Genomic DNA, 27,256 nt, shown 5'->3' on the forward strand with positions numbered 1-27,256 from the left:
CAAATTGGACTAGTTGAGCGACCGTGCCTCTCCATACCATAAAAATATCATCAATGTATCAGAACCAGCATGTGGATACCGTAAAAGTCCGCCGAACAATTGTCATCCAAGATAAGTAATGATTTCAAGTGACTCTTAACTCAGCATAGTGTCTCTTTTATAAGTGCTTGTAAGGATACAGTGGCAGAGTTATTGTGAATGTGATATGGTGGAGTTTTTTTTTGAAGACTTATGATTACAGTGGTGCCCTCATTATACATAAGGCGTGTCCTTTAAAAACGAGGTGTTGCCGATATCTCTGAGGTCTTTTTTTCTCCACTTTTTTTCATTATTGCCTGCCACAGTTGCTCACAAACATGTTGTTTACATGGTAGAATTGTTGGAAAGTTTCTGATAATATATTCTACTTATTCCGGTAATTGAAATCACCCATTATTATTGTGTTCCCCAATTTGTTAGCCTCCCTAATTTCTGATAACATTTCTAAACCCATCTGTTCATCCTGGCCAGGTGGACAGTAGTACACTCCTATCACTATCCTTTTCCCCTTTAGACATGGAATTTCAATCCATAGTGATTCCAAGATGTGTTTTGTTTTCTGCAGAATTTTCAATCTATTTGATTCAAGGACCTCCTTAAAATGCAATGCAACCCCTCCACCAATTTGATCCACCCTATCACTACAATATAATTTGTACACCGGTATGACAGTGTCCCACTGGTTATCATCCTTCCACCAGGTCTCAGAGATGCCTATTATAACTAATTTTTAATTTAGTGCAATATATTCTAACTCTCCCATCTTAATTCTTAGGCTTCTGGTATTCACACATAGACATTTCAAACTATGTTTGTTGTTCTATTTACATCATGTTAAGTACTTGACAGTATTAATTTGCAATCTTTTGTCTGATTTTTATTTAAGGACACCTGATCTACTACGGTCTCTTTTGCAACCTCACTATCAGGATACCCTATCTTCTCTGTTTTGGTGATATCTTTGAAAGATACCTTATCCCGAATCATGCGCTTTTGAGTGACTGTTGACCTTTCCCCCAGTTTCTAGTTTAAAAGCTGCTCAATCTCCTTTTTAAATGCCAATGCCAGCAGCCTGGTCCCACCCTGGTTAAGGTGGAGCCAATCCTTTCAGAAAGGCCCCCCTTCCCCAGAATGTTGCCCAGTTCCTAACAAATCTAAAACCCTCCTCCCTGCACCATCGTCTCATCCACACATTGAGACTCCGGAGCTCTGTCTGTCTCTTGGGCCCTGCGCATGGAACGGATAGCACTTCAGAAAATGCTACCCTAGAGGTTCTGGATTCAAGCTTTCTACCTAAGAGCCTAAATTTGGCTTCCATAACCTCTCTCCCACATTTTCCTATGTCATTGGTACCCACATGTACCAAGACAGCCGTCTCCTTCCCAGCACTATCTAAAATCCCATCTAGGTGATGCGTGAGGTCCGCCACCTTCGCAGCAGGCAGACAAATCACCAGGCGATCCTCACGGCCACCGACCACTCAGCTATCTATATGCCTAATGATCAAATCACCAACTACAACAGCTGTCCTAACCCTTCCCTCCTGGGCAGAACTTAGAGACATATCCTCGGTGTGAGAGGATAGTACATCCCCAGGTGGGCAGGTCCTGGCTACAGGAGTACTTGCTACTTCACCAGGGTGATGCTCTCCTTCTAGGAGACCTCCCTCCTCCAAGGTAGCACGGGGGCTACCAGACTGGAAGTGGGACTTCTCTACAACATCCCTGTAGGTCTCCTCTATGTATCTCTCTGTCTCCCTCAGCTCCACCAAGTCTGCTACTCTAGCCTCAAGAGAACGGACCCATTCTCTGAGAGCCAGGAGCTCTTTGCATTGGGCACACACACATAACTGCTCACCAACTGGGAGGTAATCATACAAATGACACTCAATGCAAAAGATAGGATAGCACCCCTCTCGCTTCTTAACTGCTAACTCCATCTTAGTATTTTTGATTTTTTCAATAATTTAGAACTTGATAAAGTATTAAGGATATTAGTCTAATATAAAAATGTCTTAATTTATATGGTATATTGTGTGATTTATTTAGTGTTTCCTTCTTGGATGGTAATGAAATGTATTTAAAACTCTGTAAGAGCACTCCTTGCGTGCCATCCTAATTGCAATAACTGACTATAAATGAAGAGTTGTCCTAGGGGTGGGCGGGTGCTGGGGAGGGTGGGTAGGAAGACTAAACTAGATCCTGCAGTGCCTGCTAGAGGCTATCTGTTAATGCTGTGGTACAAAGTTATATGTGCCTATCCTTACCACCTTGCCAGTTACAAAACTTAGCCTTATTCAGAACTGCATATATTCCTGAATGAATTCATGGAGAACACAACTATTCATAAGACTGTGATGATTCTTCAAGCTTTAATGTTCTACAAATATAATATTTGCATAGATATGTATGGATATCAAGTTTAGCTACGACTTCTCAAATGAAGCTGGTGGAACCAGAAGTGTTTTTAGGGATAGCAGCTGTCCTGAGTCACTTTCTCATTCCTGAGCCCTCGCTGTGGCAGGAGACAATAAAATCATGAGGTGTAAAACACAGAAAATTCTGCTGTGATTCAACAAACTTCATCAGTAGAGCCTGCTTAGTGGCACCATATGGTGCATTTCCCCTTACCATTTTGTATTCTTTCCATCCTCTCTGGAAATCTACACTTCCATCTTCTCTGTGCTGTATAATTGTCCAGCCTCCACCTGCAGTCTCCATATTACAATAGACCTTAAGAATAAAAGCAACAAAAATATAAAAACAATGTTAATTTTAAAATTGACTCTGTTGTAAAAACAATATGGGCTTCTTTTACAAAGCTGCAATAGTGATTCTGGCATGGTAAATGCAACGAAGCCCATAGGGATTGAATGGGATTCTTTGCATTTGCCATACCACACTAGTGTGGCTTTGTAAAAGGAACTGTATGCTAATTATTGCACTGAATTTTTATTTTACTTTTTAGTAATGTGAATTGATTGGTTACTCTTTCCAAATAAACTAGGACTAGGGGGCACGCAATGAAGCTACAAAGTAGTAAATTTAAAACAAATCAGAGAAAATATTTTTTCACTCAATGTGTAATTAAACTCTGGAATTCGTTGCCACAGAATGTGGTAAAAGCAGTTAGCGGGATTTAAAAAGGTTTGGATAGCTTCCTAAAAGAAAAATCCATAAGCCATTATTAAGATGTAGTTGGGGAAAATCCACTGCTTATTTCTAGGATAAGCAGCATAAAATATATTGTACTGTTTTGGGATCTTACCAGTTATTTGTAACCTGGATTGTCCACAGTTGGAAACAGGATTCTGGGCTTGATGGCCTTTGGTTCGTCCCAGTACGGCAATACTTATGTAGATGTGTTTGGCCCCAAATTTATCATTTTATATTGTTTCCCTTGTTGTTTATCGGAATTTTTGTTCTGTTTATTTTTTTAACTATTATGGAAGCGGTATGTTTTGCAAAGAGTATGCATTTTCATCATAGAGTGTGCACTGTTTCTGAAAGAGTACACACTCTTCCCTGATACTGCACACTATTCACACATACATAACTGTTTGTGCATGTGTGCACTATCAGGAAAGAGTGTGTCCTCTTTGCAAATAGACTGCACTCTTCAAAAATAGTAAACACGCACATAAAGTTCACATGCAGTACCAAAAAAGTGGGTGTGGAAATGGGAGAATCATAGGTGTTGCCCCCTCAAATAAGCTGCCTGTCCGGTATCCCAATCTCCGCCCTATGGGATCTGGTACCACTGGCTACCCTCCCGCTTCCTGCACTGCTGTCCTTCTTCAACTTTCTGGGCCGCTGGTAGCATCAATGAGGTAAGCACACTGCCTTTGGTGGCCCCAGAAGCTTTACTTCTGCTATAACTTCCTGTTCTGCATAGACAGGATACTGCAGCAGAGAGAAAGTTTCTGTGGCTGCCAAAGGCAGTGTGCTTACCTTACTAACACTTCCAGCAGCCCGGAAAGTTGAAGGAATGCAGCAGTGCAGGGAGTGGGAAGACAGTGAGTAGTACCAGATTCCACAGCCTTTCTGTGTTATAACCAAAGCAATGTTGAGAGAGACAGGGAGAGAGATGTCATACCATGGAGAGAGATGTTATACCATGGGGAGGGGGGCAGGGGAGAGAGATGGAGAGATGCTGGCCCCTGGGTGGGGGTGCAAGAGAAATGGAAGTGAGGGGGAAAAGCTGGACAGGGGGAGGAACAAGGCAGAGAGGGGAGGTCTGGACAGGACAGAAAGGAAACCAGAATGATGGTGGACATGGAGAGAGAAGAAATATCAAATGGGCAGGAGACCTGGGAAAGAGCAGAAGATGGATGGGACATGGAGGGTGGGGGAGAAGGGAATAAAGTAGAAGATGAATGGGACTGGGAGGGGGAAGAAGGGGAATAGAGCAGAAGGTGGATGGTACTGGGGGAGAAGAGGAACAGAGCAGAAGATGGATGGTATCTGGGGGGGGGGGGGGTGAAAAAGAGGGACAGAACAGAAGATGTATGGGATGAGGGGTGAAGGAGAGGACTAGAGCAGAAGATGGATGGGATGGGGTAAAGAAAAGGAACAGAACAGAAAATGGATGGGACTGGAGGGGAGAAAGGGACCCAAGCAGGAGATGGATGGTACTAGGGTGGAAAGAAGAGGAACCAAGCAGATGATAGATGGGACTGTGGCTGGGGAGATGAAAAACAGAGCAGAACATTGATGGGACTAGGGATGAGAGAAGGGGAACATAGCAGAAGAATTTGGACTTGGTGATTGAATGTGTGAGTTTTGGGGAGCAGAGCAGAAAATTATGCATGGGAGAGATGGAGTGGGAATTTCAAGTAGGTAGTTAGTACTTGGCAATTGGTGGGTATGAGCGGGGGTATGTTAATGGGTTAAGAGAGTGAGAGTGTGATATGAGGGAAGTGAGGAGTAAGAGAATGGGAATGAAGTGTGAGCACAGGTTGAGATATAGGGTAAATGACCTGGAAGAATGGAGAGAGGATGAGAGGCACTGAAAAGAGATTGGGGTACAGGAGAAGGATAGTAGAGAAAAGGGATGAGTCTCCCAAGGGATTAAGTGAGGGTGGAAAAAGGGTTAAAAACAGGGCTTTTTTGAGGGGGTACTTGGGGGTACTCAGTACCAGCACCTTTTCTATTGTCTGCTAAAATTGACCCATGGACCCCTGTTAATGAAAGAGCTCAGGCTCTACACACCAATTCTGCCTTGTCATAGATTCTGTGACTGGTTGCAGGGGACCTGGCTATTGTGGGGTGGGTCCCTCAGTGATCGACCCCACCCCTGAAGGGTGGCCTAGCATTACCGGCATCTTTTTTGCTAGAAAAAACGTACTGGTTAAAAATATAGTGAAAGCGAGGCAATAGGATATGGGGTATAGAAGAATGGCCTGGAGGCAAGGAAAGGAAGGAAAGAGAGGGATGAGGCTGGAGCTAGGGATGGTGAGGGTATGAGAGGCAGTAGAGAGTAGATGAATACAAAAGATGGAAGTGGGGGACTGAGGAGGGGAATAGAAAACTTGGGAAAAAGAAAGGCAGAGGGACAATGAGATGGGAAAAGCTGGTAGGTAGATGAGAGGTGAAGGATGATACGGCGAATGAGGGGTAAATATCATGAATAGGTGGATAAAGAGGCAGAAAAGAAAAAGGTGAGAAAAGAAACATAAAAAAAGAAATATCAGTGCCAGACAGATATAAAGAAGGAAGAGAAGAAGAGCAGGAGAAGAAACGGAAAGACAAACCTGGAAAAGAATTTAGAAGACCGACAAAAAGGTGGAACAGATTGGGACCAACCCAGTTAGAAAAGTGCCCAAACAAAAAAGGTAGAAAAAAAGTATTTTTATTTAATTTTTTTAATGCTTGGAATGTGTCCATTTTGAAAAATGAGAGGGGGCATAATGAGAAAAATTTCCCATTGTTGGCTTATGTTCAGTTTAATAAAATTATATTTGTCTATCTATTTTTCTGTCTATATATCTTTATTGTTTTGATGATATATTGGCATCCTAGTCAGTTTGTTTTTATGTTTTTTTTAATAACTATAATATGTATGAGATGTATATATGCAAATGAATATGCTAATGTGCCACACCCCACCCTTTGCCCCCCCCAAAAAAAAACAGTCAAACAATGCCCATGGTGAGGGAGTTGGAGGGAATGCTTAATAAGCATCAATGAGAGAAAGAGAAAAAATAGTACTGTACTTTCCTCACTTTCTCTGGGAACAACGTAAAATTCCCTGAAAGATCAAGGGGAAATTCTCTCAAAATTGAAACAGGCACTAATTTGCCTGTTCTCTGACCTCAAAATTGCGTTTATGATATCCCCCCCCCCCCCCCGCCCCCATTCAGAAGTTATAGGAAAAGTCTTAGCTAAAAGATGGGCTATTAAAAAAAAAAGTCTGACTGGCTTTCAGAACTTTTCCACTTTTTGTTTAACTGAAATTTTCTTCAGTCTTTAAATCCTTCCCTTAATGAGAAAACTAAGACAGCCAAAAAAGCGGGTGGGGGGGGGGGGGGGAGAAGATAATCAGTTGATGGATGTTTCTTAGGTGATTGATGTAGCCAATAAAAGAGAATGGTGCAGTGAAGTGCATTTACCAGAGTGACTTAGCACAAATTATTCACTGGTCATCCCTGTGTGGTCTGGCACTTTCCATCTTGTTGTATGTGAACACCTGTTGCATCTATGAGCATGCCAAGTGGATTGTAAATGTTAACTTTGCCTAACTCTAGCCAACAAATGTCCTAGACTGGCTGAAGTCCCAGAAAAGGTCAAAGCATTCAGTCATTAAACACCTTTTAGCATGCTCAGAGGTTAAATCCTTAACACAATGCAGATATTTTTTTGCAAGCTGCTTGTGTTATACATGCATAAAAATTGGACTGACCATAATTATTGTAAAAATTGTTTTTACATTGCTTTCAAAATATAAGGACCAGTAACACTCAAACATTTCCCTTCATTTCAACTGTGAATTAAAAAGGCATTAAAAGTTATCTCCCCGATATTGAGCTCATGGTGGTCAGTGGTTTTAAAGCTGCTGACTGTTGTGGACCGGATCTAACCCTGATTATTCAATGCTGAGGCCATGCCCAGGGCACTGACTTTGAGTATCCAAGTCAGATGCCAACCAGGAAGTTATCCCCCCCAAATTTTGTATATGCTGCCTAGAGTTGCACGCACTAAATTGGATAAATGCCCAATTTATGCACGTAAATTAATTGAATGAGTTGATCAGTGCGATAATTGGGTGGTAACAACCATCAGCACTAATTTGGCTTAATTGGGAGTTAGGCGCATCAGATATGCACCCATGATGTTAAACGCACATCTGACGCGCACCTAACTTTAATCATACGTTAACTGTATGGGGGCTTGGTTAGAGATGTTCTGGGACATTCCGGGGTATTCCTAGGATTTGTATGCATAAATCTAGAATCATGTCTCAATGTAGATGCCTGCTCATAACAGGCCTAATTCCAGATGCCTACATTTAGGCGCAGTTTTGTGATAAGCGCGATTCTATAAAGGATGCATACCCCTTATAGAATCGCACTAAGCACATTTTTCAGCACCGATTTTGTAGACACCATAAATAGATTTTGGCCGTATGCAAATTACAGCTGATGTTCATTATCAGCATCTGCATAGCTATGCAGGCAAAAGCAGGTCTACCTTTTATGCTGACCTTTCCGACTAGTTAATTATGTGGGTTCTGTCACTGAATATGGTTGGTGCTGCATAACCGCCAGCTCCTCGCTGACTCCACTCACAGACTGTTCTGACACTAGTCACACAGTCATATGGGATATTCTGGACACTGTCCGATTAAGTACTACTGAAAATTCGGGGACAGTCCGTCGAGTGGGGTTTAAAGTTAAAACATCTTATTTTCAGCTTTTAGAAACATTTATGAAAAGGAAAATATATTTGGTTTATAACACCATATTTTATATTTCTGCTTGAATCATTTTCCTGATTTTGATCACTTAGGGGCACTTTTACTAAAGGGTGTTAAGCCTTAATGCATGGTTACCATGCCCAAAATGGCTTACCGCATTTTGGTAATTTGCCTGTAAAATCTGCCCCAACTGCACATTTTCTTTGGCATTGTTTTTTGTAGGGTCATGTCATAAGTAGAGAATGGCTGTGGAAGCATAAACCAGTTAGTAGTGGTAAGTGGTTCTGCTTTATTTATTTATTTTTTTTTTTTGCAATTCCACACGCTAATAGAAAAATTAGCGCAGGGCCTGCAGAAATAAAGGATGTGGGAAAATCCTGTGACAGCATGCGCTAACCCCATATCTCAGCGCATCTTAGTTAAAGGGCCCTGAGGTACTTGTAGGTGTATGTTGTAAACTGAGCCATCTCTGTTTATTCTCATGATTTTCCCTATCATGGGCATTTCCTTTAGATGATCTCTTTTCCAAACATCTGGACTGACAAGTTAAGAGTAAAGCTTTTTGCCAACTCTTCATTTTAGTCATCCTCCTCTGTGCCTTTATGGATTTATCCTAACAATGCATGCAGTGTCACTGTTGGCAGGGAGTTAGCTGGCAGCTCCATTAGAGATATGTTAAAAATGTAAGGTCAGACTGAAACCAGGCAAACTTCAGCCTGCTTTGAGTTTAACGGGATTTTCAGATATTCCCAAGGTCCATTTGATGCCTTCAGCAGGAAAGAAATTAGAATGAGATCTACCTTTCTCTTCTCCTCTCCCACGTTCCTTTGCAGCGGTGTTGCTCTCTGTCTCTTTTCTCTTCCCTTTTTGGACCAAATTCTATAAATAGTGACTTAAAAATCAGCACAGAAAAACCATGCAGTTACCGTGAGTCTATAAAGTAAGCCTAAAGTTTAGAGAATATGCTCGTGCACTGTTCCTGCGACTAAAATTTAGGAACATCATTTAGGCCACTTAAAACCAGGCCTAAATACCTATACCTAACTTAAGCGCAGATCAGGTGTATTCCATAATAGTGCGCTTAGTTTCTTGAAACACCCACAACCTGCTCATTCTGTGCCTATGGTCGTGCCTCCCCCCTTTTGTCTGCACGCAGTAGAATTTACACTCACCACGTTATAGAATACACTTAAGAAAGTTGTGTGCATAAATTCTAATTAAAGCTAATTAGTGCTGCCAATTGGTTAAGTACCAATCAGCGCTGATTGGCTTGTTAATCAATTAAATTGTGCAAATAATTTGGCCATGAGGCCAAATTAGCGTGCACAACTTAATGAGCCATATAAAGAATTTGGAGTTTTGTCTTTACCCTGCATCACTACTCTGTTCTCTCAGCTGCTGCTCCCTGACCCATTTAAGCCATCATTGCTGCATGTCAACCTCTTCCACACAATGATGCTACAACATTGATAAGTATCCGATAAGAACATAAGAACATAAGCCATACTGTGTCTGACCAATGGTCCATCTAGCCCAGTATCCTGTTTTCCAAACAGTGGCCAAGCCAGGTCAGAAGTACCTGGCAGAAATCCAAATCATGGCAACAATCCATATTCCATGCTACAAAACCCAAGGCAAGCAGCTGCTTCCCATGTCTGCCTCAATAGCATACTATGGACTTTTCCTCCATGGCTCCTGGTCAGTTAAATAGCACTGGATGGCTAAGTTTGGTGGCCAAATCGGGCCACCTAAATAGCAGCCCTATCTTTGGCCACTATAAACTTAACTGGCCAGCGCTGAATATTCACTTAGTCAGTTAAGTTTAAGCTGGCCCCACAAAAAAGGATATTCAATGCCGATCACGGAAACAGCCCGACTTTGAATATCTGTGGTCAGCGCCGATCGCATCACATATGCAGGCTGCCTACCATGGTCTGAATATCCAGCCCAATGTGCTTTCTTTTGCATTTTCAAAATAATGGGGGTAGACATTCAGCCAGCAGTGATGAGCGTTTTGCCAATTGCCGCCAACGTTATTGCCAGATATTCAATACTGGGCCATGTCCGGGCTTCGGCACTGAATATCCAGTTTATGCAGCACCAGTTAAAACATGGCCCCTTACATTGATATTCAGAACTTAATTGGCTATAGGTTGCGCATAAAGATAGGACTGTGTTTTATGCAGTTACCCTAGTCAGTTAAGTGTTGACAGGAAAAGCAGTACATAAAGTTAAACATTAATTTGCCACAATGCCAGCCACAGAAAGTCACTTATATATGATACAGTCTTGGAAGAGTAGTTTTGTATTTTGTCTGCAGCATAGTCACATTCATTGTCAAGATGAAGGGTCATTTCAATGAAACAATTAAACTGTAATTATAGGAGGCAATATCCAGTCTGGCTATGGTTTTGTAAAACCTTGTGGGTACGCAGCAAAAGCTGAATCAAAAGTAGATGCTTTTGCTTTCACTAATGTGTCTTCAAAATTTACCCAAAGGGATTTACCCCTGCTTTCTCTGGAGGGTAATTTTTATAGGCAAAACATGCACAGTTTTCAAGAAATACAATTATGTAGGTTGTTCCATCATTCATCATCTCCCCATATCCGGCACCGTTCAGCAATCTGCATGTTAAAGTGTGGGCAGTTGTTTGATGACACAGATGGGGTGAGTAGTTTAAAGCCCCCCCCCCCTTCTAAATTTTTGTGGCTAAAATTACATTTTAAGTTCATAGAAAGGGTTTTGAATATTGTCCTTACTAGAAGATATTATGAACATACAGTTCTAGTAATTTGGCTGACATATTTTACATAATGGATATGTTTATTCAACTTGTTGCATTCTACACACTAAGCGGCCCTTTCACAAAGGCGCTTAAGGGCCTATTCACATCCAGCACATAACAAAATGGCATTACAGCCTAGCTGCCGTGCCGGGCATTAATTCTGAATTTGGCACATGCCAAAAACACATGGTAGAAAATATTTTCTATTTTCTACCGCATGGCGCTTCCCCGGCAGTAAAAAGCAGTGGTCACGCGCTGAATGCCTATCGCCTGGGTAGTGCATGAAATCTTACCGCTAAGTCAATGGGTGGCGGTAAGATCTCAGGCCGAAAATGGTTATGCGCTGGTTTTTATTTTGCCGCATGTCTATTTTCCTATCCCTTAATAAAAGGCCCTTTTTCCAGAACACGGTAAAAACTGGCCCGGCGCTCACCCAAAAGATGTGCTCGCACTGCTGCAGGCCACTTTTTGCCATGGCTTAGTAAAAGGGCCCCTAAGGGGGAATTCTATGTATGGCTCCAAAAAAAGCACCATTTCATAAGCCGCCTAAATTAAGCACCTTCCCCTTATTCTATAACTATGCACGTTAATTTTAAGAACACACCCCTTCCACCCATGACCTTTCCATATCTGCACCTCCTTTTTGAACTTGCACCTAAATGTAAGCACATATATTTTAATTAAATCTAATTAGTGCCAATAATTGCTTTTTATGCCAATTACTGGTGCAAATTAGCTTGTTATTCAATTAAATTGCACGCACCAATTGTATAGCATTAGAAGTAAATGGAAACCCAAATCTTTTAATTATGAGAGGTTTGCCTTTTAATAAACTTTCTCCAATTCTGCTTTGAATGAAAATTATAAGAGATATACTAATCTTCATTCATATATATAAAAACCCCCAAACAAAACAAGGGTATGAAATGGAAAACGGGTGAAACTGAACTCTCGAGTTGTCAATTCTATGTACAATTGAAAACATACCTTCTTCAGCCCATCATTGCAGATTAACTATCAGATAGTTCATTTATAAACTGTCTGTGTGGATTTTGTATCTTCCCAGGAATATCCCCCACTAAGAGGCCTATTTACTAAGCTGTGTTAGCTATTAATATGTCAGTTAGCACATGCTAACATGTAGTGCCTTATTCTATAAAGGTAATGCACCTAAATTTATACTCCTAAATTTCCTCTTCTAAAATTTATGGTCCTAATTTATGAGCATAATTTACGTTCCTAAATTTATGCTTCTAAATTAGGAACATAATCTGTTTTGGATCATAGAGTATGCTCGTAATTTAGGAGCATAAATTTTAGGAGAGTAAATTTAGGAGCCTAACCTTTATAGAATAAGCCCCCTAGGGCCCCTTTCTCCAAGCTGCGGCAAAAGGGGGCCAGCGCTGATGTCGGTGCGTGTTTTATGCACACGCTGAGGCCCCCTTTTACCGCAGGTGGTAAAAAGGAAGGTCTCACTTTCCTGCAGGAAATGGCCGGGCGGCAAGTAAAGCCCTTACCGCGTGGCCATTTCAGAGGGGGTGCCTTTACCGCCACCCATTGAGGTGGAGATAAGGGCTCCCACACTAACCCGGCGGTAACCATACAGCACACGGCATTGCTCGATTACCGCCAGGTACAGTCCGGCGCTACAAAAATGATAGTGCAGTAGGGGTGGGAAGTACCGCAGGGCTGCTGTGGTAGCCTGGCGGTACTTCCGTTTTAGTGAGCGGTAAGCCCGCATTGGGCTTACCACTGCTTAGTAAAAAAAGATCTTCATGTGCAGTTCTTTCCTTGTTAGCAGCTAATGTGGAATAGGGTAGCGGATGGGCGGGGATTGTTACATAGTTAACATGAAGATAGTTACTACACATTAACTACACATAACTTATTGCTTTATTGGTAATGCAGTTAACGTGATAAGGAACTTCTCTCTGCATTAACCACTAAGGGTGGAAATATTCCCAACAGTTAATGGAGAGTTTCTGCATTTATCATGCATTAATTTTGGACATAACTACACAGTGACTGCAAAACAGTATTACAGTTAAGTAAACTGGTGTCCAATTTAGGTCTGAGTTATAAATTCTTCCAATGCTAAATTTATTCCTGCTGGCACAATGCAAGGTTCTTTAGTACAAGCACTGGCCTGAATTGCATTAATTTGATAAATAAGCTATCAAGTCTCCACTTCTTGATAACATTTTACTTTCCTAGAACTTATCACTATGGATGTTTGAATCCTGGGAGAGTTAAAGTGTTCAATAAGTGAACAGTTGTCATGCAATCCAAAGAGAACTATTTAAAAAGCAGTCATTTTTATTTATCACTGTAATGTTTTAGCATGCTACCTAAGACAATCAGACTTACATCTTCGGAGCATTTTCTGCAATGAAATGTGCAATAAATTAATAACACTCAAATATCAAATAATGTTTTAAATTCTTTTACCTTCTTAGGCTCGGACACATTATTAATATAAATAGTGTAGACTCCACTTTTGTTAAAACCAGCTTGATACAGATCCCCACAGTCTCTGAATGATTTCTCTTCTTCTTTTTTTCCAGTCTTTAGTAAAACTGCAAAACAAATGAGAGAGCAATTCAGAAGGGTATGTTAGGACTTCCTGTATAGTACTTAGGGAAATCCTTCTCATGCACTTTCAATGGCCTACTAAGCCATAAGAACATAAGCATTGCCATACTGGGACAGAATGAAGGTCCATCAAGCCCAGTATCCTGTTTCCAACAGTGGTCAATCCAGGTCACAAATACCTGGCAAGATCCCAAAACTGTAAAACAGATTTTATGCTGCTTATTCTAGAAATAAGCAGTGGATTGTACCAAATCCATCTTAATAATGGCTTACGGGTGTTTCTTTTAGGAAATTAGCCAAACATTTTTTTAAACCCTGCTAAGCTAACTGCTTATACTACGTTTTCTGACATTGAGTGAAGAAATATTTTCTCCGATTTGTTTTAAATTTACTACTTAGTACCTTCATTGCATGCCCCTTGGTCCTAGTATTTTTGGAAAGAGTAAACAGGCGATTCATGTCTACTTGTTCCACTCCACTCAGTATTTTATAGATCTCTATCATATCTCCCCTCAGCCATCTCTATCATTTTTGTGACCCTTCTCTGTACCTTTTCTAATTCCACTAAATATTTTTTGAGATGCGGTGATCAGAATTGCACACAGTATTTGAGGTGCGGTCGCACCATAAAGCAATACAAAAGCATTATAGCATTCTCATTTTTATTTTCCATTCCTTTCCTAATAATTCTTATCATTCTATTTGCTTTCTTAGTCACCGCTGCACACTAAGCAGAAGGTTTCAATGTATCATCAACGATGACACCTAGATCCTTTTCCTGGGTGGTGACTCCTAACGTGGAACCTTGAATCATGTAGCTATTGTTTGAGTCAGGGGCGTAGCTAGGTGGGGCCACGGGGGCATTTTCTCCCACAGATTTAGCCCTGGCCCCCTCTACTTTCAACCCCCCTGCCACTTTTGATCCCCTTCCCGCCGCTGCCAGGTACCTTTGCTGGCGGGGGTCCCCAACCGATGTCTTCTTCAGCGCTGGTCTCCGGCGCCTTTGCTGATCTGTTTCTGTGAATCCTGACTCCTGACATCCTGCGTGCACGTAACGTGCAGGACGTGCACACAGGACGTCAGGAGTCAGGACTCAGGACTCACAGAAACAGATCAGCAAAGGCGCCAGAGACCGGCGCTGAAGATGACTTCGGCTGGCGGGGGTTGGGGATCCCCACCAGCAAAAGTACCTGGCAGCAGTGGCAGCAGCAACAGGTGAGGGTCAGCGGCGGGAGGGGGGTCAGCAGCGGCAGGGGAGTTGAAAGTGGTGGTGGTGGGGTCGGCGGCTGTGGGAGGCGGGCTAAACTGTGCCCCCCCACCTCAGGCTCTGGACTCCCCTTCCGCCAAGGTCTGGCTACGCCCCTGGTTTGACGTCCTATTTCCCACATGCATCACTTTGCACTTGCTCATGTTAAATGTCATCTGATATTTGATGTCCAATTTCCTAGTCTTGTAAGGTTCTCTTGCAATTTTTCAGAATCCTCTTGTGATCTAACAACTTTCAATAACTTTGTGTCATCAGCAAATGTAATTATCTCACTAGTTATTCCCATTTCTAGAACATTTATAAATATGTTAAAAAGTAGAAGTCCCAGCACAGACACCTGGGGAACCCCACTATCTACCCTTCTTCATTGAGTATACTGACCATTTAAACCCACTTTCTGTTTTCTTTTAACCATCCACAATAGGACAATACCTCCTATAAAATGACTTTCTAATTTTCTCAGGAGTCTTTCATGAAATACTTTATCAATGCCTTTTGAAAATCCAGATACACAATATCGACCAGCTCACATTTATCCATCCCTTTATTTATTTATTTTCAGCACTTGATATACCGCAAGTGATCTCTGAGGTGACAATGTGGTTTACATTTTCTATTACAGGTACTTTGCACTGTCCATAATAGGCTTACAATCTAACCCCCCCCCCCCCCCCCCGTTTACTAAGCCATGCAGCAATGCCGACATAGCCCATTCAAAGTGAATGGGCTATGTTGGCATTAGCACACAGCAGCAAGTTTATATATTGTACCTGGGGCAATGGAGGGCTAAGTGACTTGCCCAGAGTCACACAGAGCTGCAGAAGGAATTGAACATGGTTCCCCAGGTCCACAACCTGCTACACTAGCCATTAGGCCACTTCTTCACTCCTCTTTAAAGAAATGTAATATATTTGTGAGGCAAGACTTCTCTTGACTAACTCCATGTTGGCTTTGTCTCATTGATCTGGTTGACCTTCCAGCAAGAAACATGTCTGTATCCTCACAAAAGTACCTCAACCTGCACTACCCCAGCTGTAAGGGTTTCAAGTACAAAACTTATTATGGATCCAATTTCTCCTTCCTGGGCAGCCGTCTATGGAACACTCTCCCTAGACCTATCCGAGCAATCCATGACCACCTACCATTCAGAAAAGCACTAAAAGCCCATCTATTCAAACAAGCCTACCCAAAAGACCCAGATTAATCTCATGAACCCATCTACTTTACATATACTGAAGAGAAAACGACATTGACCCAGAATCTATCTCCTACCTTACCCTCCTCTCTCTATCACCTGTCTCTACCTACCTACCCGTCCTATTACTACCCATCCATCCTTCTATTATGTTATACTTAATTTCCTACATTACATAACAAAATTCTGTGTTACCTATTACTATGTAAGCCGCATTGAGCCTGCTTTTAGTGGGAAAGTGCAGGATACAAATATAATAAATAAAATAAAAATAAATAAAATATACATATGCCTATGTATATGCTCTGTAAAAAGCCCTGGCTCTTTAGAAAGATGTAACCTGTCACAACATAAACTGGTGGATTACAGTCCTATATTTCACATTACTAGGATGTTAACTGTTATAAATGCCAGAAAACATTTGACTCAGCTTAATGAACATTTCCAATCTTGAAAAACACTGTACAACTATAGAAAATAGAAAACTCCTGCATTATGAAGATGATTCTACAACTCCTTTAGACATCCTGATGCCACGTGATGAGAGTCTATTTATTTTGGCACCTGGGCAGGACCTGCTTAACCATTGGACCAGGTGAGGCTCTGGTCCAGGGCACCGGCGATTAAGGGTGCCAGTATACCTAGCCTGAGACCAAACCTGATATTACTACTACTATTTAGCATTTCTATAGCGCTACAAGGCGTACGCAGCGCTGCACAAACATAGAAGAAAGACAGTCCCTGCTCAAAGAGGTTAAGCCTTTTCTTCCCCACCCCCCATCCCCAAATCCAGTCTCACCCCTTCTCTCTTCCCCTCCCCGTAGGTCTGGCACCTGGCACTGCTTCCTCACCTCTCTCATTCCCCCATGATCCTGTATAGTTTACATTGGTCACCAGTGGAAGCAGCAGCATGACAGGCTGCCTTTGACCAGCTCATGAGTCTTCCTGCTTCTGCATCCTGCCTCCTCTGATGCAATTGCTATGGGCAGGACATGCCAGATGGAAGATCTATGGGCTGGCTGAATTCAGCTTGGTATGCTGTTGCTGCCCTCACCTCCACCTATTATAAACTTTATAGGATCGCGGGGGGGGGGGGGGGGGGGGCGGGGGGGGGGGGGTGAGGGAGCAGTGCAGGACCTGAGGGGAGGAACACAGAGGAGGGGGACAGATACTTAAAACACGTGAACTACCTACAATTCAGAAAACATCTGAAAGCCCGCTTCTACAAAATAACCTTCCCCTCCAATGATGTCATTAGCCATGCAACTAGTAGGACAACATATCTATAACCACAAACCTTCAACTGATCTGAACACAAACCTAACCTGAACCTGGCACATTTGCAATGCAGAACTCTGAACATGTAGCCTGTTTTCCCCCTGGAATATGTAAACTGTTCTTTCTTTCAGTAAACTGTAAACCACATTGAACCTACCACTAGGATTGAAAATGTGGGGTACAAATGCAATAAATAAATATGATGGGAGAGGGGCACCACTAAAGCAATTTGGCTCAGGATACCACTATTTCTTGAGCCGACCCTTCATCTGGACACCAGATGCTGTTATAGAATATTAGCATAACCAGGTATTATGGAGCATAAAATCTAGACACCCTCAGTTACACCAGCCATACAACTTGTACAACTGCAGGTGCCTATCGGGCTCATTTTCGAAAGAGAAGGATGCCCATCTTTTCACACAAATCGGAAGATGGACGTCCTTCTCACAGGGTTGTCCAAATCGGTATAATCCAAAGCTGATTCTGGACGTCCCCAACTGCTTTCCGTTACAGGGACGGCCAAATTTCAAGAGGGCGTGTCAGAGGCATAGCGGAGGCAGGACTTGGGCGTGCCTAACACATGGACATCCTCGACCCATAATGGAAAAAAAAGGGCGTCCCTGATGAGCACTTGGACGTCTTTACCTGGTCGTGCTTTTCTTACTACCAAGGCACAAAAAGGTGCCCGTTATGACCAGATGACCACCGGAGAGAATTAGAGATGATCTCCCCTTACTCCCCCAGTGGTCACTAACCCCCTCCCATCCTCAAAACATATCTCTCAAAATATTTTTTTGCCAGCCTCAGATGTCATACTCAGCTCCATCACAGCAGTATGCAGGTCCCTGGAGCAGTTTTAGTGGGTGCAGTGCGCACTTCAGACAGGCGGACCCAGCCCCATCCCCTCTATCTGTTACGTATGTGGAGGAAACAGCAAGCCCTCCAAACCCACCAAAAACCCACTGTACCCACTTCTAGGTGCCCCCCTTCACCTGTAAGGGCTATGGTAGTGGTGTACAGTTGGGGGTAGTGGGTTTGGGGGGGCTCAGCACACAAGGTAAGGGAGCTATGTACCTGGGAGCAATTTATGAAGTCCGCTGCAGTGCCCTCTAGGGTGCCTGGTTGGTATCTTAGCATGTCAGGGGGACCGGTGCACTAAAAATGCTGGCTCCTCCCATGACCAAAGGGCTTGCATTTGGTCGTTTCTGAGATGGATGTCTTTGGTTTCCATTATCACCGAAAATCAGAAACGACCATGTCTAGGGACGACCATCTCTAGGGACGACCTAAATTTCAAGATCTGGACATCCCTGACCGAATTATTGAAACAAAAGATGGACGTCCATCTTGTTTCGATAATATGGGTTTCCCTGTCCCTCCATTGGGACATTTTAAGATGACGTCCTCAACAAACCTTGGACATCCCTTGCGATTATGCCCCTCCACATGCAGCAAGGGAACACATAATTTATAATATTCTGTAAGTGGTGCATTTAAGTAGCAGCACCATCCCTGCTCTTCCTTGCTTTGCCCATATGAACACCCCCTTTGCATTTACATGGTAGCCCCTTATCCCCCAAATTTTATAAATGGCATTCAAAATTGCATGCACAAATTTAATTGAATAATGAGCCGATCTGTGCCAATAATAGGACACTAACAATTGGGGTTAATTGGCATCAATTTGGATTTATGCATGCATATTATTACGCGCTATTCTATAAAGATGTGTGCACAAATGTTTAAGCATGCAACTGGAAAGGGGCGTGGCCATAAGAGGGGCATGGACGGGTCATGGGTGTTCATTAAAGAGGTACGTAGTATTATAGAATTTGGGAGAAACTGTGACTTATTTAGGTGTAAGGATTTACACCAGGATTCAGCTGACATAAATCCTCACGTCTAAAAGCTGGACATGTATCCTGGCGCTATGCGCTCTTCTAGAAATAGCGTCCAACTCAGAGCACAGTTTATACAATAGCAGTCAGCATGCATTATTTTGCCACTCATATTTGGGCATCATTTACTGAATTTATTCCTACGTGTGCCCCCACAGAATTAAATTGGTTGCCTATTGAAGCCAGGATTATTTTTTAAACATGCTTGTTTTTTGTTTAAAGTTTTACGAGGTCTGGTTCCAGATTATTTTTTATCTTACTTTTGTTTTGGATCTGTTTTGAGACTTAGGAGAGTGGGCAACACTATGTTGGTTTTTCCTTTCTTTGGCCAAGGGAAGAATCAACTAACAGGTTTTAAGAAATCCTTCATGATTTCGGTAAATTTTAAGTATTTCCTCAACAGTATCTTACATTTAGAAAGAAGGTTAAATATATATCTGTTTAGGAGATTTGTTTTACAAGAAGTTTAGCATTTAAGTTAATGATATTTTATATTGGGTTTATGTAATTCCCAGGGAATTGTCCTGGCATCTTGACCACCGTGACTTGCTTAGGACTGTGAAGTGTTTGTGAGATATAAGTGAGAAATATGATGTAACTTAACTGTTTTGCTGCCATTTCGGTGTGTAAGTGTATAATTTTGAGCTTGCAGGTATTTCATACATTTATGAATGCACATAGCACTGAAATGCAGACGCCCAGTTAAAGAATCATCTCCTGTACAACTAATAATTATAATAATAATGGGGTAGTCATTCATTCAGCAGCAGTGTTTTTGGCTGCTGTCAGCTTTATACCTGGATATTCAATGCTAGGCCATTTTTAGACACCGGCATTGAATATTTGGACATAAGCAGCTAGATAAAACTTACTCAGGTGTGCTAGGATTTTTATCATGCACTAACGATTAGGATGTACTAAATGATAGATATGCCCATAGGAATATATGGGTGTCTCTAGCGTTTAGTATGTCCTAGCTATTAGTGTGTGCCAAAAATGCTAGTATACCTTAGTAAAAGACCCCCTTAGCTGGTTAAAGGTTCCCTTTTACTTAGGTGCAGGAGAGCTAACGCGTGGGTAGTGCGTGCCAAATCAGCACTACCACCAGGGTATTGCTTGCACCCTGTGGTAATTCTGAATCCTGCGGTAGAAAATAATGTTCTATTTTCTACCACGGGGGGGGGGGGGGGGGGGGGCATTCCTTGTGGTAACCGGCAGCATGCCCACGTTGACGCACACTCTAAGCCTACCGCGTGGGTAGCACATGAGCCCTTACCGCTAAGTCAGTGGGTGGTAGTAATGGCTAAGGCCGTAAATAGGTGTACTAGTTTTAATAATAGCACAGGCCCATTTCCTGGCTCATTAAAAAATTGCCTTTTTCCCAGCCAAGGTAAAAAAAAAAAAGTGGCCCAGCGTGTGCCCACACTACCGCAGGCCACATTTTACCATGGCTTAGTAAAAGGGACCCTAAGTGCAATATTTAGCACTTAACTGGTAAAGTGAACAGCATAAAGATAGGACTGTGTTTTATGTAGTCTTATTTATGTGGTTAACTTAGCTGATTAAGTACTGAACATCGGCACTTAACGAGCTAGGTGGCGACTCTGCCACGGAACACCCACAAAATAGTCGGTTTCAACTTAGGTGCTAACTGGGCATTTTCAGTAGCACTAGCTGGGAAAAATGCATGCTCAGTGCTATTCTATAAAGGGCATTCTGGGCGGAACACTCTTTATAGAATAGTACTTAGTGCACATTCTGGCACCCACAAGGACTTAAAACAGCTGAAAGCTGGTAAAGGTCCAGTGCAAATGTTGTTAGCAGGGTGGATCTAAACATCTGTATTTCCACCTTAGCTTAGATATCCCCAGACTTCTCCAGAATTAATTTCACAGTTTGCTGTAGGGGCTGGTCCAGCTTCTTAATGGCTTTTCATATGGTGTCATAGTTGACTACCGCTGGTTTCTGTAATCCATCAAGGGCGGTGCTGTGCTGAACCAACCCAACAGTGCCAGAAGCTGTTGCAGTGTCAAGTCTTTATCCTTGATAACCTCTCCCCCAGCCAACTCTAGGAGGAATGGGGCACTCCACGCACTAGTTCCCTGCTCAATGAGGCTGGCTAACTTTTCCTGCCCCTTCACAGACAGTGTGGAAGCCAACAAACAGCTTCCCAAGCTCAGTGGAACCAGTCTATCTTCCGGGCTTAAAAACACCCGCTCTGCCCTACGGCCCAACTCATTAAACATTGTGCCCTCCAAAGGCACTGTAGAAGATCCATAGGTTGTGATGTCAGCAACCTCAAGGATGTTTCTTTATATATTAGCAGTAAAACAGATGCCTCCCTGATCACGTAACCCCAGGCTCCCTGTTATAAATTTACCATTAAAAGCTTGCTACATATGATTATGGAGTATCTATGGGGCTACAGGCAGTACAGAGCATGTGATTTGAGAAATTCTAAGACAAGGTAAGAATTTTTTTAAAAATTCTAACACCTTGGTCTTCTGTAGTTTGATTTGAAGTGAATTTTTGAGTTTTGTAGGATTGTTGTTCAAATACTGATATTTTTGCTTTTTTGCAGATTTTTTTTTTTTTTTTTGGGGGGGGGGGGGGGGGGGGTTGGACATTTTTTGACAAATGGTATTTTCTCCCTAGGTATTTTTGGGTTTTGGAGTTTTTGATCATTTGACTTTTATTTTTCACTATTTTCATTTTGCCACACATTCATTTTTGGCAAAAATGTTAAAAAGGCATTTTTTTTACAGGTGCGCTGAAAAATGATTTTGTGCACGCCCCAAACACACATCTATACTACCGCAGGCCATTTTTCAGCGCGCCTTTGTAAAAGGGCTCCTCAATTAGGTATCTCCTGACTATACCCTCCCAAGCTTTAAACAGATTTTCTCACACACACTTGGCCATTCATTTCTTTAGTTCAGGGACTCATATTCCCCTCCCAGAATCACTCTTTTTTTCACAAATATATCAGCTTATACCAGCAAGACTTCTTATATCTAGTTCTAACACTCTTGGTGATAGTATCAGCGACTTAGTTTGCCAAGGACAGTTAGGTACACTTTAAATAAACCTTTCACTTTCAGCCATCACTTTCATCTTTTTTTTTAACATCACCGGTTAACTTAGCTTTAGACAATTAGTTCCAAATACAGCAACTATCTTCTGTATCTAAATAAATCTGTAAACACAGATTATCTGCCATCTTTCCCTTTAGATCTCTGAACTCCTTTCCTCAGAACTCAGGAGTTTCTAGCCTACAGCTTTCCCAGAGAGAAATTATTTACATATGCCACAACTTCATAAACTTTATCAGGACTCCCGGCTGCCATTTTCAGTCAGGACATGAGCAATCTCACACCTTGAAGAGCCAAATAAAGCCCGCGAGGCTCTCATTACCATTACCATTTAATTAAGCACACTCTCTCATTCTTCCTTTTACTTACATTACCAGTATTCCTGAAAGTGCTCACAAATTTCATTAAACAAGCAGAGGCAGGCTCCTTCACATCTGCCTCTGGAAAGCAACCGCAGCCACTAGAATGTTTATCCTGGCTACCACCCACTGCACTAACCAACTAAGCATTAGTAGCCTAATGATTAGAGCACTGACCTAAAAACTGGGGAAGCATGCTTCCAACCTCACTGTGGCTCTTAGGTTATTGCTTAAAATAAAGGCATTAAATGCAATTCTGTAAGCTGGTGCTTACATTTAGGAGTCTACAGTGCAACCAAGTTATAGAATAATAGTGCTTACACACTTGATTGGTGGCACTCAATGCTGTACAGCAGCATATTTTGCTAACAGCAGTTGTTGAGCAATAATCTTTCTGTACGACATTTTCTTTCCCTTGATGAAGCTTTAGTGAAACAGAGGACCCCGTCGGAACATTCAAGGTTAAGTGCTTTGATATATTGGATGTGAACTCATCTTACACGACTGCTGCTATGTGAGTTATTAAATGTGTATATCTGCTACTTTTCAAGTGAATAAGACATTGAAAAGATAAAATAAAAAACAATTGGCCAAAGATAATATAGAATAAGAAGAAATATTGAATTAAGAAAGTGCACTGGAATTTTTTTCTGGAGGGTTTTTTTGACCGATGATTGGAACCGGGAGTCCATAAGGAAGCAAAAAGATAGTCATAGTACTGCTTTGCTCCAGACCCTCTGAGGTCTTTTTTTAAATATTTATGTTTAAGAATAACAACAACAAGTAAAAAATAAATTTTAAAAACAACAATTATTTATATATGTATGGGCACAATTTTGGTTTTTGTGATTTTATCATATCCTTTTGATCTTGTTACTATTAGTGTTAATAGTCTCCAATTGGCACTAATTTGCATGTAACTGCATTTAGACGGTATTCCATAACCGTACCATACAAATTTTATAGCATGTAACAGCAAGGGGTATGAATGGGAGGGCCATGGGTGTGTCGGGGCATGCCCAGAACTTATGCACTAAGGTTATAGAATACTGACAGCTATATAAGCAACTGTGATATTTAGCCATGGCGAGTTACATCAGCTATTGACATAATGGAAGCAACTGCACCTAAATGTTGGCATATTACTGTGGACTTATGCTACCATTTTATAACAGTAGTTATGCATATACATTGCCAATATAGAATTCACATCTGTGCGTACTTACAAAGCGGTGTATACATGCTTGTCCTCTGTGGCACACTTTATTTTGGCACACTGTTGACAGCATTTTGGGTGCTGTACCATTGGATTTCTTAGGCTACGTGTTTACAATTACCATCTGTAGCTGAGATTATCTGTTTGACTGCTGAAGCAGGCGCTTCTGGCACCGAAATGCAGGACTGTGTTGAGTACGTTGTCAATACATGTATTGCTTTGGAAGAAACTAAGAAGAGGGCTTTTATATTTCACTGTTTTGGAAGTACATTGGTCTACCCCCTTTCTTTTTTATTTTTTTTATTGTATACATGGGTGGAGCATAGGCATGGCATAGGCGTTCCATCTAGCGACACACACAACTTATAGAATGCTATCAGTTGCATGTGTTCCATGGTACACCTGCTTACACTAGCCATTTATCTGTCATAAGTGGGCATACCTAACTTTTGGTATGCCAATGTGGCATCACGCTAGTAGTCTATAATTGTTTAGGTGCATCCTTAAGCCGTTATAGGAATGGTGCTAACCACACCCTTTGTGATGCCTAAAATGAGGCAACAATTTATAGAATTGCCACCTTAGATTGTAAACCCTCCCTGTACCTGAACCCAACTTGCTTTGAGCTGCAACTGAAAAAGGTGCAAAGTAAAGTCCAATAATGATGGGGCTAGCATCCTAATTTGAATAAAAGGCTAAAAGCATGAGACAGTAGTTTAGAAATGAAGAGCATGCTTTTTTAAACACAGCATTTAGTTTACCCGTACAGCAAGTCATTTCATACCTTCAATACCCTACTTGAAGAGGGGGGGATGTTATGAAGGTGTGTTAGAGCTGTAAGTCATGGTAATTCCCCTTAACACGACTTAAAGAGCTCTGATGCAACTTGTCATATTCTAATGTAATTAGGTTTACATAGTAATGGTTTACATAGTAATGAGATGCAAAACATGCAAATGCATTTAAATCAGTTCAATACTATGTAAAAACCTTAACATAACTTGTGTGGGTATCAGGTGCACACAGGGGTGTGCTAGTAAATTTTTAACAACGGGCTCTCTCTCCGGAGTTAGCCAGCCCTGCATTTTGGGGGTGGACTGGTAAGGGCAAAGCATACCTCTTTCTCCACCCCCTTGTGCGGGTACACTAGGAATACCTTTGCTGGCAGGGATGCAGAACTCCACTGCCAATAAATGGACTGCCACCACTCCCGGCTGCTTGTTTCTGGCTCTGAGCAGCAAACTGGGACTTCTCTCGCATGCACAAGAAGTCCCAGCCTGCTGCTCAGAGCTGGGATAAAGGAGCAGGAAGCAGCAGCAGTCTATTTACTTGGTTGACGGGGCTCAGCATCCCCGCCAGCAAAGTAAAAGAGAATTCAGGAGGGGGCCGAAGCCTACATTTTGGGAGCCAGCTGTTAAAGTAGCCATGGGGGAGGCCTACTTTAACAACTAGCTCCCAAAATTCTTAAAAATTTAACAAATGGCTCTTGTGAGCCTGTGAGAGCCTGCTCCAACACACCACTGGGTGCACACCACGAGTTACGTTATGGTCATAAAATCACAGTGAAACAACCCCAGAGAAGATGGGGTTATTTTACTATGTCAGGAGCATTGGACCTCAGAGTCATAGCCTGATGATCTCAGGCCTGACCATAAAGGAGTCATAGTGCAATCAGATCCCCCCTTCCCAGACCACAACATCCTCCATGCCCTCGATCACACTTCCCCCACTGGATCAACAACCCCACCCACCAATCAAGAACGTTACACAGAAACATGACCCCCTAGCAGCAGTAGCACAAAACTACCACTAGGGGCACCTATTTGGAGACAGAACTAGCAGGGCAAGAACAACTGAGTATTGCTCCTGCCCTTGGACCATGGGACCACCAAGTTCAGGGCCCTTAAACCCTTGATGATGGGGTGGGGCAAGTGCTGACTTCACCCTCAAACACCCCCAATTTAGCCAACTTTGTGTATGGTGCTAACGGCAATATTCATCGGGACTTAGCTGGTTAAGTGCTGCAGAATATTGTGGCTAACCCGACCAAGCAATTTAACCAGTCAGGAGCTGACTAAATCACTTTGAATATTGAGCAGAAAAATGTTGTTAAAAATCATCTCTGCCACTCTTTGATAAAAATATGTTTATTGAACCAATCCTTTAAATTAAAAAAAAAAAAGCAGACTCAATGCAGATCTGCATTTTGACGCAGAGGCACCTGCCTCAGAAGTCAACAATATTTGCAAATATGAACAGAGAGCAAAAAGACCATAAACCATATAGATTTATGAATAGTGCAAACAGATCCATATTCAGATATGAAGAATAGATAATATATATAAAAAAATGACCACATAAATACAATAATTGAATAGAAAGTTAAAAACTATAGAATAGCACCAACTAATAAAATACATACCAGTATGGGTGATTTTGAGTAACAATGTTCACATTTCCATATAAATAACGTGCAAAAAGGCCACTAAAAAAGAACCATAGAATCAATTGTTAAACATAGAGCTCAATATGTGACTACAAATATGTGCATAAATTTGATGCACATAAAACCCAGGATTCTATATAGCGCAATTTACATTGCGCTCGCAAATCTGGTTGTATACTGGATTTGTGTGCGCAACTTAATTAGTTAACAAGTCCATCAGCACCGATAATTGGATGTTAACAAGCAATTATTGACACTAATTGGCTTTAATTAGAATTTACATGCACAACTGTCTAAGCATATTCAGTAACGTGATGTGCATAAATTCTAAGTCACAGAGTTGAAAAGGGGGTGTGGCCATGGGTGTGGAATGGGCGGGCCATGGGCATTTCTTCAATCTATGTGCGTTGCTATTGAATACATCTGGTCTACTCCTAATTTAGGCATCGGCATTTATACCAAGTTTTATTTAGCGTAACTGCCCACGACTAAATTTTAGTTGCACAGATCGGCACTCGGCGTATTCTATAAACCACGCCTAAATTTAGGCATATTTTATAGAATACACCTAGGCGTATTTTTTTTATTGCTGATTTTTTAGGCATGATATATAGAATCTAAAGCCCAATCTGCCAAGCAAAGTTGCTCAATAAAAAAGGAGTGATATATGAATGTGCACTAAGAGTATGAAAGAATGAAAAAATCATGAGCAAATGAAAAAAACATAAATGAGTATTGTGAAAACAGTAAAGTTAGATGTAAAAACAATGTAAAATATGATAATGCAAATATAAAATGAAACTAAAAAGAAGAATAGATGTGAATGAAAAGTGTATGCTGAAGAAATGGATTACTGGTATGTCTTTTTTTTTATTAGTTCGTGCTATTTCAATATTTTATATATTGTCTATTCCGCTTACATGAATAAGGAGGTTTTTAAAACATGAATATGGATCTGTTTGCTCTACAAATATATGCATATGGCTTATGCTTTTTCTTTTGCTCTCTTTTCATGTTTGCAGATATTGTTGATTCCTGAGGCAGGCGCTTCAGCTCCAAAATGCAAATCTGCATCGTCTGTTTTAAAAAAATAAATAAATAAATAAAGGATTTGTTTAATAAACTTATTTTGTTTACCCTTGTACTGGAATCGGATTAGTCCTCCCCTACT

At 41.6% G+C, this 27,256-nt stretch overlaps 1 protein-coding gene across 1 annotated transcript in view; it reads right to left on the bottom strand.

Annotated features, from left to right (window-relative positions):
* Window positions 1-27,256, bottom strand: part of ANGPT1 (angiopoietin 1) — a 480,502-nt gene that overhangs the window by 129,335 nt on the left and 323,911 nt on the right. Inside the window, exons 5-6 of the mRNA XM_030190200.1 lie at window positions 13,188-13,315; window positions 2,670-2,771 (exon numbers count right to left, since the gene is read on the bottom strand). Coding sequence (XP_030046060.1) covers window positions 2,670-2,771; window positions 13,188-13,315 — 230 coding nt within the window. The remainder of the gene's footprint in view (window positions 1-2,669; window positions 2,772-13,187; window positions 13,316-27,256) is intronic.

The sequence above is a fragment of the Microcaecilia unicolor genome, chromosome 1 (assembly GCF_901765095.1).
Source record: "Microcaecilia unicolor chromosome 1, aMicUni1.1, whole genome shotgun sequence".
Lineage (NCBI taxonomy): Eukaryota > Metazoa > Chordata > Amphibia > Gymnophiona > Siphonopidae > Microcaecilia > Microcaecilia unicolor.